General features: G+C 44.0%; 1 protein-coding gene across 1 annotated transcript in view; it reads left to right on the forward strand.

Moving 5' to 3' along the window:
• LOC143299126 (glycine receptor subunit alpha-2-like) overlaps nt 1-20376 on the forward strand; it is a 61030-nt gene that overhangs the window by 34162 nt on the left and 6492 nt on the right. The window contains exons 5-6 of the mRNA XM_076612255.1: nt 5429-5511; nt 11340-11471. Coding sequence (XP_076468370.1) covers nt 5429-5511; nt 11340-11471 — 215 coding nt within the window. The remainder of the gene's footprint in view (nt 1-5428; nt 5512-11339; nt 11472-20376) is intronic.

Here is a 20376-nt window from a genome sequence, read left to right on the forward strand (position 1 = left end):
TGGCAGATGTGGTGTAGCGTATATGGATTTGTCCGAACGTAGTGACGCCTCCTTGAGCTACTGATACTGATACTGATACTGTATTCCTAGGTAGCATTCGGTTTTCTCGATCTGAATCCCGTCGAATGACAGAGGTGGTGGTGATTTGCTCGCGGTTCTGTTGTTGAGGGTGCACAGCAACGTTTGGGCTTTCGCTGGATTGATGGAAGATCTTGTGTCTTTGCACCATTGAGCAATATTGTTTGTGGACGGCTTTGGTTCTTTCTTGAGCATCATTCGAAGTTTTGAAGAGCAGGCAATCATCCGCAAGAGTGAGAACCCGAGCTATTCCATTGTTGTTTAAGTCTGCAAGGCCCTTCGTGTAGACATTGTACAGGACAGGAGAGTGCGGAGACCCTTGTGGCAGTCCCATGGATAGTTTAGAAGTTGCAGACATCTATCTACGAGGTGTAGGACGACGGTTCTTTCCTGAAGCGCTGCTGCTATCCATCTTGTCAGGGTCAAACTTACTCCATACCTTAGTAGCAGCTCCATGAGGTGCGCAAAGTGGACTTTATTGTATGCATCTTCAAGGTCGATTGCTACTGCTAGTGTTTCTTTTTTCTTTTTCTTTTTTTTTAAATTTGAGGACAGTGTGTGATACGAAACCATCAACACAACAATATGAACAGCATCACTCGTGCACGTGGAGCACTGAAATCTTGGTATCGCATTCTATAGCAGTAAACGTCACATGAAATAGATACTGTATTGCAAACCAATTTTGTATTTTTTAATCCTATTTCCATTTACTTAAATATCGCTAACATTATGAACATTTTCACGGAAAGAGGTTTCATCTATATCTTTTTCTTTCATCACTTGCACTGATAAGCATAAGGTTACGTGAAGGACTGATTATCGAATTGGTATTCAGGTGTAATAGTAAGTATGTCTGCCTGTAATTTTATTTTTCAAACATGACTGTATTTTTAATAGATAGCGTAGCCTTTTTCGTATGCAGTGCCTTAAGTTTAACAGTGTTTTGAAGGGCCTCTGACATCGAAACGATTCAATGTCCTTGTTTATAAAGGACTCCAATAATAATAATAATGGTATTTATATAGCGCTGAATCTTGTGAAGAGACAAATCAGTGTGCTTTCGCACCAGTCATTCACACGCATGCATAACTCTAAAACTGGGGGAAAAAAAACCAAAAAAAACGAAGACATGGAGAGGCAGGGAAGGGAGGCTATTTTGGGAAGAGGTGGGTTTTAAGGCCAGACTTGAAGGAGCTGAGTGTGGAGACCTGACGAAGCGAAAGAGGAAGTTCATTCCAATTACAAGGTCTAGAGACAGAGAAAGAACAGCGGCCAACAGTGGAGTGTTTGAATCTGGGTATGCGTAAACAGAGTGGATCCGAAGCCAATCGTAGAGAGCGAGATGGAGTGTAGAGGTGAAGGCAGCCGCAGAAATAGGAAGGGGCAGATTTGTGAATACATTTATAATAATAATAATAATATTTTATTTTTATATAGCGCTATAATACAAGCATAAGCAAGTTCTAAGCACTTTACAATCCAGTACCTAAAGTGAAACAAGAAAGCATATAAAAAGTAGTAGAAACATAAAACAAAATCATTAATATTATTTTTAAAAAAAGAAAAGAAAAAAAAACCAACGAAAAAACACACACGCACACAATGCATAAAAACTCACAAAGTAGCATACTATCAATACTACAACTATTACACTCCAACACTCACACTAACACCCATGCACAGACACACACATGATTAAACGGCTGAGATGACAGCAGTTTTCACTTAAAATACATACATGTAAAAAGGAACATAATTGTAATCTGCGTGCCACAGATTTTGTAAAAATTGTAAAATAAAATTTTGGATAGAAAAGGTAAAAGGGGTAAAAATTTATAACATAGAGTGCTAATCTTGTACTTTATTCTGTGTGAGACAGGGAGTCAGTGAAGATGTTGCAAAAGAGGAGTGGTGTGCTCAGATCTTTTCTTTCTGAGGACGAGTCGGGCAGCAGAGCTTTGTATGCGCTGAAAGGGACTGAATGGATGAAGCAGGCAAATCAGACAATAAAGAGTTACAGTAGTCAGGGCAAGAGAGAATGAGAGAAACGACAAGTCTAGATGTTGCGTCAATGGACAGATATTTCCGGATGGAACTGATGCGCCGCAATTGACAACAGCAGCAGGATTGACATGTCTGACTGATAAATTTTTGCATGGAGAGTGTGTTGTCAAGGACAACGCCGAGGTTCCTGACTGAACTGGAAAGAGGGATGGATGTACTGCCAAGTTTGATTGTGTCAGTTGTAATGGAAGACAGTTTTTGTTTAGTTCCCATGATCATTGCTTCAGTTTTGTCCGCGTTCGATTGTAACTTATTTAGAGTCATCCAGTTTTGAATGTCCAAGAATGGAAACGATTCAACGTCCTTGTTTGTAAGGGACCCAGACACTGAAATCTTTAATGTAACATTGTTTTGAAGGGATGCCGACATTGAAACATTTTAATGTAACGTTGTTTTGAAGGGATGCCAACATTGAAACGTTTTAATGTAACATTGTTTTGAAGGAATGCTGAGATTGAAACGTTTTAATGTATCATTGTTTTGAAGGAATGCTGACATCATAGAACCTCTTCATATCGTGCCTGTCAGCATATCCCTGGATCTCATCAGCTTTGTCACTCAGCCACTTATCCTGCATCTGACGTAACTTTTGCTGAACAGTCCTGTGGATGGCATTGTACGCATCCTTTTTTTATGTGGACTTTGGGTTGCTCAGGTAGGCTTGATACAGACGGCGTTTCTCATCCAGAAGCTGCTTGATTTCATCGCAGTTTTCATCAAACCAGTCTTTGTGTTTTCTGGTCATGGGTCCCAGGGTCTCTGAAGCTGTACTATAGATCAGCTCGCGCAGGGTCCTCCAGTCAGACTCCACATTCTGGTTATCCAGAGAGGCGGATTCCAGACGATCTTCCAGCAGCTCCACAAAGGTCTGTTTGATGGTGATGTTTTTCAGCTTAGCGATGTTAAGCCGTTTTGGAGCCTTCTGGCCTTGGGGACGTCTCTTGGGTTGGATTCGAATATTCAGCTTCGAGACTACAAGGCGATGGTCTGTCCAACACTCGGCGCCGCACATGGTCTTTGTCACACGTACATCTTGCCTATCCCTTTTCCTGACGATGACGTAATCAATGAGATGCCAATGCTTTGAGCGAGGGTGCATCCATGACGTCCTGTTACGGGTAGGGAGGCAGAAAACTGTGTTGGTTATCAGCAGTTCGTGCTCTGCACAGGTCTGAAGCAAAAGCAATCCATTTGGGTTGCAGTGGCCCACACCGTGCTTTCCAATCACTCCATCCCAGGAGATGTAGTCAAAGCCAACTCTAGCATTGAAGTCCCCAAGAATGATGAGCGTGTCTGCTTTCGGGATAGCAGCAATGACAGAGTGAAGGTCTTCGTAGAACTTCGCCTTCACTTCATCCGGGTTGGTCATAGTTGGGGCGTAGGCACTGACAATGGTGAGGTGCTTCTGGCCAGATGCCAGTGGGAGTTTCATGGTCATAAGCCTATCGTTGACTCCCTTTGGGATTCCAGCTAGCTTGCTGACAAGTGCTGTTTTTACTGCAAAACCAGCGCCAGCCTCACGTCGCTCTTCGCTTCCTCGTCCACTCCAGAAGAAGGTGTAACCAGATCCCCGTTCATTGAGCTCGCCTTCGCCTGCAAGCCGAGTCTCACTCAAGACTGCGATGTCGATGTTGTATCTGGCGAGTTCGGATGCAGCTAGTGCCGTTCTCCTTTGGGGTCTGTCCGCATCATCTCTGTCCAGGGAGTCCGTATGTTCCAAGCACCAATGGTGAGAGGAACGATCCTTATTTTTTTCTTTCCTTTCTCTTTGTTTCGACTGCTGATGTAGGGTCCCCGCCAGCCGCGGTATGCTGGCCAGGGTGATATGAAGCAGGCAATTTTTAGGGCACCTTTTCTAGCCCCTTCCTCATGCCAGGGAGGTGAGCAGTGCATTCCTAAAGAGGGCTGCTCAGACGCTCAGACGGCTGTCGAGCTCCATCGCTGCTCCTGTCGATGAAGAACGACCCTATGGCCTGAGCCGCATGCATGCAGGTCTGTGGCTGCGACTGCCAGTGTACCCACACCTGTCGTTTCGTGGCTCGCCTGTCGCCACAGGACTTGGGGATGATGAAAGGATGAAGGATGAAAGGTCACAAAGGATGACTGATGACTTGCGCAATGAGTTTGTTTAAAGTGAAGAGGAGTTGCGCAACGTCGACCCCACTCTCTCGTCCGGGTTCACCAATTTCCAGTGGCAAGACTAAGTCGAGACAACTGGAGGATGAGCACGGATGCAGTGGATGACCAAGATATCCTTTCGGTGTCTCATCTTGCTCTTTGCACTCCACAGTGCGTTGCTTTAACCGCCTTCCTCTCCGTTGAACCGATAGGTTTCTTCCGCAGATTCTGCCGGATCCAGACTTCGTATGCATGGGTAGACACACCCCGGGGGCCAACTGCGTGTGGCATACACACAGCACGGTGGAGCTAGATGGCCGTCAGAGGCTCTCCTGAGCCGACGCCCTTTTATGGATCTCGTTTTTAATTCCATAAGGGTGTCTAGCCACCCACCTCACCAGTCCCGCAAGGGAGCGGTGGGAGTGCCGGTTTAGTCGCCGGCACCCCGACCTTGAACAGGTTGTACTGGATTACAGGTTACCAGTAGCAGATCTAATGACCTGACCTGACACATAACTTCTTAATGTAATATTGTTTTGAAGGCATGCTGACATGGAAACGTTTTAATGTAACATTGTTTTGAAGAGATGCTGACATTGAAACGTTTTAATGTATCATTGTTTTGAAGGAATGCTGACATGGAAACGTTTTAATGTAACATTGTTTTGAAGGCATGCTGACATGGAAACGTTTTAATGTAACATTGTTTTGAAGGCATGCTGACATTGAAACGTCTTCATGTGATTTGCTACAGTGCCTTGGTGACATGGCGGTTACCCATTTTCATTTGCTTTTCTTGGCAGTTACCCATTTTCATTTGCTTTGTCAAAGAAAATAGATGCACGCTGACACAGAATAAAGTGTCATTTCAAATTTTATTTTGAAGGGAGAAATGGATTAACATTTGAGATTTGTTTCGGAGAAATGGATAACATTTGCATGGCTTGTCTTTGTCTGTCGCACAAAAACAAAAATCCAAAGCGTCGGCCACGATTCAGATGAGATGATAAACCGATGTCCCATGTGTAGCATGCACTTAGCACGTATAAAAGAACTCACGACAACAAAGGTTGACCCTTACAAAATCGTGTTTAAAAAGATCAGTTCTGCCAGTGTTTCTTTTAGCGTGCTTTTTTTATCCTTTTTTTTCTCGCCGTTTGTTCAGAATCTCCATGAAGCTGACCTGTGACATGAACCTGTGGAAATATCCCTTTGACTCTCAGGTCTGCAACATCAACATGGAGAGCTGTGAGTCTGTCTACCTATGTCTCCGTCTGTTTGTCTGTCTGTCTCCATCTGTTCCTCTGTCTCTGTCTGTTCCTCTGTCTCCGTCTGTTCCTCTGTCTGCCTCCATCTGTTTCTCTGTTCCTCTGTCTGTCTCCGTCTGTTTCTCGTCTCCGTCTGTTTCTTTGTCTGTCTCCGTCTGTTTCTCTGTCTTCGTCTGTTCCTCTGTCTCCGTCTGTTCCTCTGTCTGTCTCCGTCTGTTCCTCCGTCTGTTCCTCTGTCTCCGTCTGTTCCTCTGACTCCGTCTTTTCCTCTGTCTCCGTCTGTTTGTCTGTCTGTCTCCGTCTGTTCCTCTGTGTTTCTCTGTCTCTGTCTGTTCCTCTGTCTGTCTCTGCCTGTTCCTCTGTCTCCATCTGTTCCTCTGTCTGTCTCCACCTGTTTCTCTATCGCTATTTGTTTCTCTGTCTTCGTCTGTTCCTCTGTGTTTCTCTATCTCCGTGTGTTCCTCTGTGTCTCCGTCTGTTTCTCTGTCTCTGTCTGTTCTTCTGTCTGTCTCCGTCTGTTTCTCTGTCTGTCTCTGTCTCCGTCTGTTTGTCCGTCTGTTTCTGTGTCTGTCTTGTCCGTCCGTTTCTATGTCTGTCTCTGTCTCTCAGGTCAGCTAAATCAGCATGGAAAGCTGTGTCAGCTGTCTGTCTCTTTCTTGGTCTGTCCCTCCTTCTCTGTTCCTCTGTCTGCGTTTCTGTCTGTGTGTCTGTATCTCTGTCTCCCTTTCTGTCTGTGTGCCTGTATCTCTGTCTACTTTTCTGTCTGTGTGTCTGTATCTCTCTCCCTTTCTGTCTGTGTGCCTGTATCTCTCTGTTTCTGTCTGTGTGTCTGTATTTCTCTGTCTCCCTTTCTGTCTGTGTGTCTGTATCTCTGTTTCTGTCTGTATGTGTATCGCTCTGTCTCCCTTTCTCTGTTTGTGTGTATCTCTATTTCTGTCTGTGTCTCTGTATCTCTGTCTCCCTTTCTGTCTGTGTGTCTATCTCTGTCTGTTTCTGTCTGTGTGTGTATCTCTGTCTTTCGCTTTGTGTGTTAAGTATATTATATTATCACATAATGAGAAATCACAAAGTGCATGTGTGTGTGTGTGTGTGTGTGTGTGTGTGTGTGTGTGTGAACCAGACGTAATGGAAGTACGGCAATGATAAGAATTATGAAAATTGTGCAAGGACAATGGTTGAAAAACACTGATCACGGAAATTGGAGTTGTTGCGATATACGACAGGCTTGGGACTGCAAGATGGCACATTGAAGTATGACTGGTACAGAGTGTGTCAGAAAGCCACTGTTTACCCTTGGTGACTTCAGTGTCAGAGTGGGTGCTGATCCACCTGAATGGGTCAGTCTGGCACTGGGAAGATGTCCACCTGTCTGGGTCAGTCTGGCACTGGGAAGATGTCCACCTGTCTGGGTCAGTCTGGCACTGGGCAGATGTCCACCTATCTGGGTCAGTCTGGCACTGGGCAGATGTCCACCTGTCTGGGTCAGTCTGGCACTGGGCAGTCAGTCTGACAGTGGGCAGATATCCACCTGTCTGGGTCAGTCTGGCACTGGGAAGATGTCCACCTGTCTGGGTCAGTCTGGCACTGGGAAGATGTCCACCTGTCCCCCATGTCTGGGTCAGTCTGACAGTGGGCAGATATCCACCTGTCTGGGTCAGTCTGGCACTGGGAAGATGTCCCCCATGTCTGGGTCAGTCTGACAGTGGGAAGATGTCCACCTGTCTGGGTCAGTCTGGCACTGGGAAGATGTCCACCTGTCTGGGTCAGTCTGGCACTGGGAAGATGTCCACCTGTCTGGGTCAGTCTGGCACTGGGAAGATGTCCACCTGTCTGGGTCAGTCTGGCACTGGGAAGATGTCAACCTGTCTGGGTCAGTCTGGCACTGGGAAGATGTCCACCTATCTGGGTCAGTCTGGCACTGGGAAGATGTCCACCTGTCTGGGTCAGTCTGGCACTGGGAAGATGTCCACCTGTCCCCCATGTCTGGGTCAGTTCAGTCTGGCACTGGGAAGATGTCCACCTGTCTGGGTCAGTCTGGCACTGGGAAGATGTCCACCTGTCTGGGTCAGTCTGGCACTGGGCAGATGTCCACCTATCTGGGTCAGTCTGGCACTGGGCAGATGTCCACCTGTCTGGGTCAGTCTGGCACTGGGCAGATGTCCACCTGTCTGAGTCAGTCTGGCACTGGGCAGATGTCCACCTGTCTGGGTCAGTCTGGCACTGGGCAGATGTCCACCTGTCCCCCGTGTCTGGGTCAGTCTGACAGTGGGCAGATGAAGCAGAACGGGCAGTGACTGCTGCAGCTCTACTGCCATCATGGCGTCTGTGTCAGCAACACGTTCTTCACCAAGTAGCCCCAACACTGCTCATCGTTTTTGGGGACTTCAATGCTAGAGTTGGCTTTTCCTTCAGACCTGTGCAGAGCACGAACTGCTGATAACCAACACAGTTTTCTGCCTCCCTACCCGTAACAGGACGTCATGGATGCACCCTCGCTCAAAGCATTGGCATCTCATCGATTACGTCATCGTCAGGAAAAGGGATAGGCAAGATGTACGTGTGACAAAGACCATGTGCGGCGCCGAGTGTTGGACAGACCATCGCCTTGTAGTCTCGAAGCTGAATATTCGAATCCAACCCAAGAGACGCCCCCAAGGTCAGAAGGCTCCAAAACGGCTTAACATCGCTAAGCTGAAAAACATCACCATCAAACAGACCTTTGTGGAGCTGCTGGAAGATCGTCTAGAATCCGCCTCTCTGGATAACCAGAATGTGGAGTCTGACTGGAGGACCCTGCGCGAGCTGATCTATAGTACAGCTTCAGAGACCCTGGGACCCATGACCAGAAAGCACAAAGACTGGTTTTATGAAAACTGTGATGAAATCAAGCAGCTTATGGATGAGAAACGCAGTCTGCATCAAGCCTACCTGAGCAACCCAAAGTCCACATCAAAAAGGGATGTGTACAATGCCATCCACAGGACTGTTCAGCAGAAGTTACGTCATTTGCAGGATAAGTGGCTGAGTGACAAAGCTGATGAGATCCAGGGATATGCTGACAGGCACGATATGAAGAGGTTCTATGATGCCTTTAAAGAAGTCTACGGCCCCACATCCTCAGGATCATCCCCCCTCCTCAGTGCAGATGGGAATACCTTGATCACCAAGAAGGAGAAAATTCTCGAACGCTGGGCTGAGCACTTCAACAGTGTCTTAAATCGCCCTTCCTCCATAAATGATGAAGCCATAGACCGTCTCCCACAAGTCCCCACCAACGAAGCACTGGACAATCCGCCAACACTTCTTGAGACCCAGAAAGCAATCCGTCTGCTATCCAGTGGCAAAGCACCTGGCTCAGACTCCATACCATTAGAGGTCTACAAGGATGGAGGCACTGTGCTGACTGAGAAGCTTCATCAGCTGTACTCACTCATGTGGAAAGAAGAGACGATCCCCCAGGATTTCAAAGATGCATCTATCATTCACTTGTACAAGCGAAAGGGGAACCGGCAAGCCTGTGATAACCATCGGGGCATTTCCTTGCTCTCCATCGCAGGCAAGATACTTGCCAGGATCCTACTTAACCGCCTCACAGCACACCTTGACCAAGGTCATTTGCTTGAGAGCCAGTGTGGATTCCGGAAAGAGCGCGGAACCACTGACATGGTGTTTGCTGCAAGGCAGCTGCAAGAGAAATGTCAGGAGCAAAATGCTGATCTGTTCTCCACCTATGTGGACCTCACTAAGGCCTTCGACACCGTGAGTAGAGAGGGACTGTGGAAGATCATGGCCAAGTCTGGATGCCTTCGGAAATTTATTTTCTTGGTCAGCCAATTCCATGAAGGCATGCAGGCTCGAGTCCAGGACAATGGCGAAACATCTGCTCCTTTTCCTGTCACAAATGGTGTCAAGCAAGGCTGTATCCTGGCTCCAACACTGTTCAGCCTCATGTTCTCTGCAATGCTTACTGATGCCTTCAGAGATGGCGATGTTGGAATCGGCCTAAAGTACCGAACAGATGGCAAGCCTCAGAAGGCTTCAAGCAAAAACGAAGGCCACACAGACATCATCAGAGACTTTTTGTTTACTGATGATTGTGCCCTCAACACTGGATCTGAAGCTGACATGCAACTCAGCGTCGACAAGTTTGCCACTGCCAGCAGGAACTTCGGCCTTACCATCAGCACAAGGAAAACTGAATTTCTCCATCAGCCAGCCCCAGGGAAACCCCACGTTGAGCCCAACATCACAGTCAACAGTCAGAGACTCGGTGCGGTGGAGCGGCTCACATACCTTGGCAGCACACTGTCACGAAATGCGACCATCGACGATGAAGTGAACGTCAGGATTGCAAGAGCAAGCACAACCGTTAGTAGACCCTATGCAAATGTCTGGAACAGAAGAGGCATTGGTCTTGAGACCAAGCTAAAGGTCTACAGAGCAGTAGTTCTCCCCACACTACTGTACGCCTGCAAAACTTGGACAGTGTACCAACGACACGCCAAGAAGCTGAACCACTTCCACACAACATGCCTCAGGAAGCTACTGAACATCAAGTGGCAAGACAGGACCCCAGACACGGAGGTGCTTGGAAAAGCCACCCTTCCCAGCATCTTCACCATCCTGATGCAGTCCCAGCTTCGCTGGGCTGGACACGTGGTGCGCATGCCAGACCATCGGCTGCCCAAAGGCTCTTCTATGGCGAGCTGCAACAAGGGAAGAGATCACACGGAGGTCAGAAGAAGCGCTTCATGGGAGGACTCTCCAGTGGACCGTGACAAATGGCGCACTGCTGTGCACAAAGGCGCCAAGTTGTGCGAGGCCAACAGGACTGCTGCAGCTGTTCAGAAGAGGCAGGCCAGAAAGTCACGGGCAAACAAGCTCCCTGACAATGATATGCCTGTCTTTGTCTGCCCCAACTGTCAGCGAACACTTTGTGCGCAGATTGGACTATTCAGCCATCTGCGCATTCACAGATAGATTCATGAGCACCCCCCCCCCCCCCCCCACCACCACCACCACCACCCTCCCCCCATCCCCCAGCTGGATGACAAAGATGGTCATCATCGATCTCGATGGACACACACCAGGAGACAGCTACTCCTTTTAGTGACGTCAGTCATCTGTTCTCTAGCAGACAGCTACACCTTTCAGTGACGTCAGTCATCTGTTCTCTTGCAGACAGCTACTCCTTTCAGTGACGTCAGTCATCTGTTATCTAGCAGACAGCTACTCCTTTCAGTGACGTCAGTCATCTGTTCTCTTGCAGACAGCTACTCCTTTCAGTGACGTCAGTCATCTGTTATCTAGCAGACAGCTACTCCTTTCAGTGACGTCAGTCATCTGTTCTCTAGCAGACAGCTACACCTTTCAGTGACGTCAGTCATCTGTTCTCTTGCAGACAGCTACTCCTTTCAGTGACGTCAGTCATCTGTTATCTAGCAGACAGCAACACCTTTCAGTGACGTCAGTCATCTGTTTTCTAGCAGACAGCTACACATTTCAGTGACGTCAGTGATCTGTTCTCTTGCAAACAGTTACTCCTTTCAGTGACGTCAGTCATCTGTTCTCTAGCAGGGTTCTCTATTGTCAGGTCAGTCATTAGATCTGCTACTGGTAACCTGTAACCCAGTACAACCTGTTCAGGGTCGGGTTGCCGGTGACTAAACCGGCACTCCCACCGCTCCCTTGCGGGACTGGTGAGGCGGGTTCTCTAGCAGACAGCTACTCCTTTCAGTGACGTCAGTCATCTGTTCTCTACCAGACAGCTACTCCTTTCAGTGACGTCAGTCATCTGTTCTCTTGCAGACAGCTACTCCACAGAGAACGTGGTCTTCTACTGGCTGACAGACCCGGTGCAAAGGAGACGGAACATGTTCTTGCCCCAGTTCCAACTGACGAAATATGAAACCATGGACTGTACCAAAGTCTACATTGGAGGTGAGAGCCAAAATATTGACAGGGGAATGTGTGCGCACGTGCAAGTGTGTGGATGTGTGTGGTGTGTGTGTGTGTGTGTATGTGTGTGTGTGTGTTTGTGGATTTGTGTGTGTTGTGTGTGTGTTTGTGGATTTGTGTGTGTGTGTGTGTGTGTGTGTGTGTGATCACTAAAGAATACATTGTTGTCAGTAGAAGCGGGATCTGACACCTGTTTGATCACTGCTGCCACCTTCCTCCTCCACAAAGAAAACCGGACACAGGGGAACGGTTGCCATGCAGTCCATGTTAGTGGCGTCAAAAGCAGAAGTGGAGTGTGTCACTGGTCAGGCTGTCGGCAGTGTTTGAGAACTGCAGACTGGGACGTGGCACAGTGCTGTCATGAGAATAACGCCAGTCACCAGTGATCAAAAGCTGTCCGGACTGAAAAAGAACCCATGGCAACGAGAGTGTTGTCCTCTGGCGAAATTACGTAAAATGAAATCCACTTTCATAGGTACACAAATATGTAAGCATGCACTCAAGGCCTGACTAAGCGCGTTGGGTTATGCTGCTGGTCAGGCATCTGCTCAACAGATGTGGTGTAGCGTGTATGGATTTGTCCGAACGCAGTGACGCCTCCTTGAGAAAGTGAAACTGAAACTGAAACTGTCCGGATGGAAATCACCACACACATGGCAGCCCTCTCAACTCGCTCAATGTCATGCCACCTTCTCTTTTGCACAATGTGGGAACAAATGTCCTGGGTCAGCATGACTTTGTGAATGTTGCACACACACACACACACACACACCAGTCCATGCTTCCAGTAAGAAAACGTACAGTGCAGCGGGAGTATTACCATTGGAGGATCAAAGGGAACTTGCGTATAGTAAATTTGTCTTGAGAAGTTTAACGGATGAAAAATTTAATGATTTGGAATCAGAAATAACTCTCAAATCCGACCGCGATTTTCCAAAGAGAGTTAGATCTATATCCTCTCATACCACACTGGGAACATACACGTCAAATATTTTAACAAATTCCGGCGTGAATAAAACCCCACATTTTGCTAAAAGGTATGTGGTATCACCACCTACACCTGTATGGGAACTCCAAAGAGCGCAATTTGATATCGATCATACTGATCTGACCAAAGATGACAACATAAATCTACTTACATCGCAAGTACGAATTCATTTGGAAGAGAAATACCTTAATCATCTAAATATATTTACAGACGGCTCTGTTGTAAATGATAGAGCTGGTGCTGCTTTCGTTATTCCAGACCTTAACTTTCAAAACTCATTTCATCTTGGAGAAAATAAGTCCATCTTCAGAGCTGAACTCACAGCAATTCTAATGGCGTTAAATTTCATGGTATCCTTTCCGAAAACTATATTTCAGATTCTGTTTTGTGTTGATTCTAAATCAGTTCTTTATGGTATTGAACTTATAAAAGAAACGGTTAGGTATGAACTCATTATTGAAATCTACCATTTGATTCACGAACTCTTACTAAGAGGCTCTTACATAACCTTTTGCTGGATTCCTTCTCATTGCGGCTTTTACTTTTATGAAAAAGTTGACATTTTGGCTAAAAAAGGAGCTTGAAGTTCCATGAAGGAGATTTAAATATTTCACTTTCACTACAGGAATGTTACACCATGGTAGAAAAAGTCCAATGGTCAAAATTTCAGCTTGAAGAAAAACACACCGGTAACTTGGAGTTACATAGGAATATACAGAAAATGTATGGTTTCATGGGAAAACATTACCATAATGATTTTCATACGAGGCAAATCATTTCTCAAATCTGCAGATGGAAAATGAATTGTTTTAAGACCAAATATGTCAGTAATGTTTCTTGCAATGTGGTGCTCACGTAACAGCCGATCATATACCAACTTGCGATATGTTAAGTCTCACACCCCTAAACTGAAATCATCTTCAGTGTTGACAATCTTCAGCAGTCCGTTGATTATGTATGACTTTTTCAGCTCCTTGTTAAATAGTCCAGTTGGTTCGCTGTTATAGTTGTTAGTTTTTCATTGGAAATATGTTATATTGTTATGCTCTTTTTTTACTTTTTTTTGTTTTGCTTTTTTTTATAACAAAACTTAAATCAATCATTTTCTATATGTAACACACACACACACACACACACACCGCACGCACGCGCACACAATTTCACTTACTCGCATGCGTACACAGAAATTTCTCTCCCCCCCCCCCCCTCCACCCCCACCCCACCCCACTCGATTTTTTTCCTACCCTCGTCTAATATCGCTTACAGTGAAAAGACGTCAAAGTAAAAAACGAACGAACACACACACACACACACACACACACATACACACACACACACACACACACACACACACACACACACACACAGAGAGAGAGAGAGAGAGAGAGAGAGAGAGAGAGAGAGAGAGAGAACGAACGGTTTATTCATATAGGCCATAGCCCCTCATGAAGAGGTATTTATTTGAACAGCAACAAAAGACAATAACATAATTTGCTGAGAAATAAACAAAGGAAATACGACTATGAAATGAGTGTTTCTCTGAACCTGTACGCCTTGTACAAGAACAAAGAGTTTCAGCTTCAGTTTCAGTTGCTCAAAGAGGCGTCACTGCGTTCGGACAAATCCATATATGCTACACCACATCTGCCAAGCAGATGCCTGACCAGCAGCGTAACCCAACGCGCTTTGTCAGGCCTTGAGAAAAATAAATAAATAAATGATTTTAAAAAAATAAATAAATAAATAGATAAAATGAAATAAAATAAAATAAATAAATAAATACATAATAATGATTTTTTTTTAAAAATGAATAAATAATAATAATAATGAAAATAAAATAAATAAATAGATAAATAAATAAATGAAATAAATTATTTATTAAAAAAACAAAACAAGGAAAGATTACGTATAGCATCAGGTTTTGTGCATGACATCAATAAACTCAGTCTGAACAAATTAGGATGTCTGTAATACTTAGGATGGATAAATTTAACTCTAATCTCATTAAGTTTTGGACAACAGAGAACAAAGTGTACATCATCCTCTTTTGCCGTTCTGCACAATGGACCGATGCACTTTCAAGTCAGAAATACCAAACCGAAATCTTGTTGTTACATATTTCAACTGTCTATGTTCATTTTCAAATAATATTTAAGATCATGATTACAACAGAATGTTCTATACAAACTAAATCGTTCACTTGTATTAATGTGATGGTTCCAGTTCTGCCACCTGCAATCAATCAAACGTTGACGAAATAAACTTATAAAACCATTCATATTGCCAACACCTGGATTTTCCCAGACATCACCAAAACCATTCTCATACAAACAAATGCAGACATTTGAAACCCAGTTTTTCTTTCCATTCATATCCAAGTCATACAACATTCTATACGCTTTATAAGGTAATCTAAAAGCATCCATCTGAATTAACTTAAGCCAGTAACGAATACAACTAACTACATAATTTACATATATGGGATATCTGTCTGTCTCACCATAAACTAGATCATTCGGTGTTCGCATATCTACACATAAATACTTTTTAATTGCAAATAAATGAACAGACTCGCAGTGAACTGAAGCTTTCTCTAACCTCCATAATTCGGAACCATATTGTAGAATTGGCTGAACCTGTGAATCAAATAGTTTGAAAAATAGCTCAAAAGAATTGCTATAAGAATATGAAGCTTCCGCATAATACACAACAACGCATTTTTTGCCCTACTGGCAAGATATTTGCAAGGAAACTAATAATAATAATAATGGTATTTATATAGTGCTGAATCTTGTGCATAGACAAATCTAAGCGCTTTCGCACCAGTCATTCTCACGCACGCATAACTCTAAAACTGGAGAAACTGAAGACAAGGAAGAGGCAGGGAAGGGAGGCTATTTTGGGAAGAGGTGGGTTTTAAGGCCAAACTTGAAAGAGCTGAGTGTGGAGACTTGACGAAGCGAAAGAGGAAGTTCATTCCAATCGCAAGGTCTAGAGACAGAAAAAGAACGGCGGCCAACAGTCGAGGGTTTGAATCTGGGTATGCGTAAATGGAGTGGATCCGAAGCTGATCGTAGTGAGCGAGATGGTGTGTAGAGGTGAAGGCAGCCACAGAGATAGGAAGGGGCTGATTTGTGAATACATTTGTAGCATAGAGTGCTGATCTTGTACTTTATTCGATGTGAGACAGGGAGCCAGTGGAGATGTTGCAAAAGAGGAGTGGTGTGCTCAGATCTTTTCTTTCTGAGGACGAGTCGGGCAGCAGAGTTTTGTATGCGCTGAAGGAACTGAATGGATGAAGCAGGCAAACCAGACAATAGAAAGTTACAGTAGTCAAGGCGAGAGAGAATGAGAGAAACGACAAGTCTAGATTTGCGTCAATGGACAGATATTTCCGGGTGGAACTGTTGCGCCGCAGTTGACAGTAGCAGGTTTGACATGTCTGACTGATAAATTTTTGCATGGACAGTGTGTTGTCAAGGGCAACGCCGAGGTTCCTGACTGAACTGGAAAGAAGGATGGATGTACTGCCAAGTTTGATTGTATCAGTTGTGATGGAAGAGTTTTTGTTTAGTTCCTATGATCATTGCTTCAGTTTTGTCCGCGTTCAATTGTAACTTATTTAGAGTCATCCGGTTTTGAATATCCAGGAAGCAGTTGGATGTTTCTTGCAAGAGCGACGACAGTTTTTCAGGCGTATCACTCTTCAGGAGTTGAGTGTCATCAGCATAAGAATGATGACTGACATTATGGCGGTTGATAATTTCAGCGAGAGGAGCAGTGTACAGTGTGAAGAGCACTGGGCCTTAAACAGATCCCTGTGGGACTCCATGTTCAATTTTAACGGGTTCAGACTGGAAATTATCAAAATGACAGACTGGAATCGATCAGTGAAATAAGATTTGAACCAGTTTAGAACAGTGCCGTTGATACCAAATGTAAAATGAAGACGGGAAAGAAGGGTTGAATAGTCTATCATGTCAAAGGCGGCTGACAAGTCGAGAAGAGTGAGAAGGGAGATCTGTCCTGAGTCGGACGCTAGCAGTAGGTTATTCAGGATGTGGAGGAGAGTGGTTTTGGTGCTGTGGTCAGCACGATAGGCAGACTGAAATGGGTGGATGAGATTGTTGAAACAAAGGTGATTGTTGAGCTGCTTCAGGACAGCTTTTTCAAGGAGTTTGGACAGGAATGGAAGATTAGAAACTGGTCGATAGTTTTTCAAAATGTTTGCGTCAAGGTTGGATTTCTTCAGGAGAGGCCGGATGATTGCAGTTTTGAAAGTGGATGGAAACGTTCCAGTGAGAAGGGATGAGTTGACAATGTTGGTGATTGTGGGGAGAAGCTGTGAGACACACTGGGAAAAGACAGAGGCTGGTACAGGATCGAGCTCACAGGATTTTATTGTCAGTTAATGGATTAAAGGAATGGAGAGGAGTGTCATTGAATTGAGGATCAGGATGAGTAGGTTGGAAAGGCATTTGGTCTAAGATGGTAGAATATTCTGGACTTTGTCAAAAAAGAAAGAGAAGACATTGGGGAGTTCAGATAAAGTGTAGGCAGAAGGAAGAGTCTTTTTTGCAGTACCGAGAAGATTTGACATGATAGAGTAAAGAGATTAAGTGGATGTGGCATCGAGAACTTCAGAAGAAAAGAAGTTTGTCTTCGCTGATGAGATCATATGTTTGACTTTATTTATTTGTTTTCGGAAGATTTGATTGTGGACTTTCAGTCTTGTTGATCGCCATCGCCGTTCCAATTGGCGACGTTTGCGATTTGCAAGTCGAATGTCTTGTGTGTACCACGGGGCGGAAGGTCTATCAGGGAGTATGCGGGTAGTGGAGGGTGCATGTTCACCCAGCAGTTGAGAGAGGACAGTGTTGTAATATAATGTGTAGAGACATTGGTGCGGGAAGAAATTTTGGAAAGGCGTTCAGCAGCTTGAGAAGAAAAAGTGTTAATGTTGATGGAATTCAGGTTGCGACGAGTAACGGATTTTTTGGTTCTGGTAGGTTTTGCAATATTAAGCAAGAATATGACAGCAGAATGGTCGTGTAGAGAAAAAGCAAGTTTGCGGTTGTAGGAAAATTGTTTTTGGACAAGTGCTAATAGGGTAAACATATGGTCCACAGTTCAATATCCTTTCTTAAAACCTGCTTGGAACTCACCAGTAATATTATTTTCTTCTATCCACTCTTGCAATCTACTGTTAATGATAGAACTAAAGATTTTACTACTTACATCACTAAGAGAAATACCTCTGTAATTGTTTGGATTGTTAGCATCACCTTTCTTAAACAACGGCAAAATATCGATTCTGTTCAGTTTTCCGGAAACCCACCATTGTCTAGAAGAGCATTAAATAATTTAACGAAAAAATCTACAATCTGATGATTTGAGTTCTTTAGTAGTTCCCCAACAATACCATCTGGGCCCGCTGCTTTACAAGGTTTCAATTTTTTTCATAGCTAGTAAAACTTCCTCTTTTGAAATAGGACGATTCATGTATTCAGTACTGTTGTCATCAGTCAAATCTTCATAGCTCATTTCGTTACTAATATCTGTTTCTAACAAGGATCTAAAATCCTGGAACCACTCGTCAGTTGTGATATTACTTATTGGTTGTTTCCTTTTAAAAGAAATCTTATGTACAGTACTCCAAAATTCTTTCTGATTCTTTACAGATGAAACAAGTTTATCAAGCAAAGTATCATTAAACTGTTTTCTTTTTCTCTTATGTACATTTTTATATTCACGCCGGGCGACTACATATTCTTGTTGGTGTTCTTTCTTTAATGATCTACGACTTCTTCTCAGTAACCTCCTGACATTCATTTTGCTAACACACATTCCTGGTCCAACCAATCATCTTGTGCATTCATTTTGCTAACACACATTCCTGGTCCAACCAATCATCTTGTGGTCTGCATTTTTTAACACATATATTCTTTTTCATACACTCAGTACTCTCTTTGATACACTCATTAAACAAGCTCAAAGCACTGTCAATATCTGTATCGATAACATTTATAGCTCAATCTAACTTTTTATGAATATCTTCACTATTTAACGTTTCATGAAATACGTCTGCGCAATCATCGTTCCATATTATCTTTTCTATCATCCAACCTTCACTTTCTAGACCATTAACAATTATTTTGTTCACATTTGGAAATATTGCACGAGTTATAACAGGCATATGATCAGAATCAATTCTTTCATCCACACACAGTTCACACGAATCAAAAACAAGTGATAGTAAATCATTAAAAAATATAAAATAATCAGTCACACTACAACCTGAATCAGACCTTGAAGGTCACCTTTACATAAACCATTCAGAATACACAATGTAGTGCAAAAGTTCAACAAAGATTTGCCATAGTTGTTCAAATAATTGTCTTGGGAGCATCGTTCATTAGTGTAAGAATGACTTTTACATTGCGTTTCAATAATATTATTTCCAGAGTAATCCTGAGAAATATTTGAAGTTCTGCTGTTCAGGTCACCACACAGTATTATATGCACATCTTTTGTCATCGTACAATCAATCAAACATTCCTCGAGCAAACTGATACCATTATCAACATCAAAATAAGTGCAAAAAGACGAGCCTTAAGAACATAAGAACACATATATAACACATATTTATCCAGCCGGAACAACGCTTTATCAATAGTGAATGCACAAACATTAACATACTTGTTTACATCAACACTCTTAACAAAGGGAATAAATTCATTTCTAACCAGGCACACTGTTCCTCCCAATCCTCTCCCTTTTTCGGAGAGTTTCACCGCTGATCAGTTGAAAACTTTAAATCCATTAAAGACATTAATTTCACAGCTTTCCATAAATGTTTTAATTAAACAAACAAAATCAAAATCAAAAAGATATGAAATGAAATCTTGGTCAACAAGTTTGGACAGAAAGTCATTGACATTCCATGTCAAAAAAGAAAATGCTGTTTCGTTCCTGACACACATCCGTTCATCCCGTGCATGTTGCACGTTGACCGCTCGGTCACGCAAGACTGATCTGACAACGTGTGCTCGGTTGCGGATGAAATACGACCCGGTGCCGATTCAGTCCGACCGCCTTCACCATCATTGCCACGGCGAAAAATCTGTCTCGAAATGAGGCGGCCGATTTCCTAGCTCATAACCGAACTGGATTCAAAATCCTCCAGAAAGAACTTTTTCCCGTCAATGACAAGATGGTCAAAGATCATGACGGCTTTCTTCCCGTTCTCTCTGGCATTCTTCAGAAAAGGTGACAGCCTACGTCTGATCTCTCTAACACGGTTGGAGAAATCTTCTCCAGTGAACACATTGCTGCCCTTGAGTTTGTTTTTCGCCTTCAAGACGAGAACCTTGTCTTTGTAGAAACAACAACGCGCAGTGTCCGGGGAATCAGGTTTACACTTTGTCCTTGTAGAAACAACAACGTGCAGTGTCCGGGGAATCAGGTTTACACTTTGTCTTTGTACAAACAACAACGTGCAGTGTCCGGGGAATCAGGTTTACACTTTGTCCTTGTAGAAACAACAACGTGCAGTGTCCGGGGAATCAGGTTTAGCACTCAAGCGGTGAACGCGATCAAACACAATGTCCTTTCCTATCTCTAACTGGTCGGTGATAACGTCATGTGCTTTACCCTCACATTGCTCGTTTGTCTTATTTTGATCCCTGGAAAAGCCATAGAAAATCAAACTGTTCCTTTTTGACCTCCCCTCTAAATTGTCTGTCTTCTTCTCTAGTTCATTGACACTTGCCATCAATTCAGAGTTTTTCAGAGTTTTTCTTTAACAAGTTCTGATTTTCTTGTCATCCACAAGATCTTTTGCACCCTGCTGAAGAGTAGCATTTTGTTCACCGATCTCCCTGGTTCCCTGTTCCATGT

Source organism: Babylonia areolata, chromosome 24 (genome assembly GCF_041734735.1).
Source record: "Babylonia areolata isolate BAREFJ2019XMU chromosome 24, ASM4173473v1, whole genome shotgun sequence".
NCBI lineage: Eukaryota > Metazoa > Mollusca > Gastropoda > Neogastropoda > Buccinidae > Babylonia > Babylonia areolata.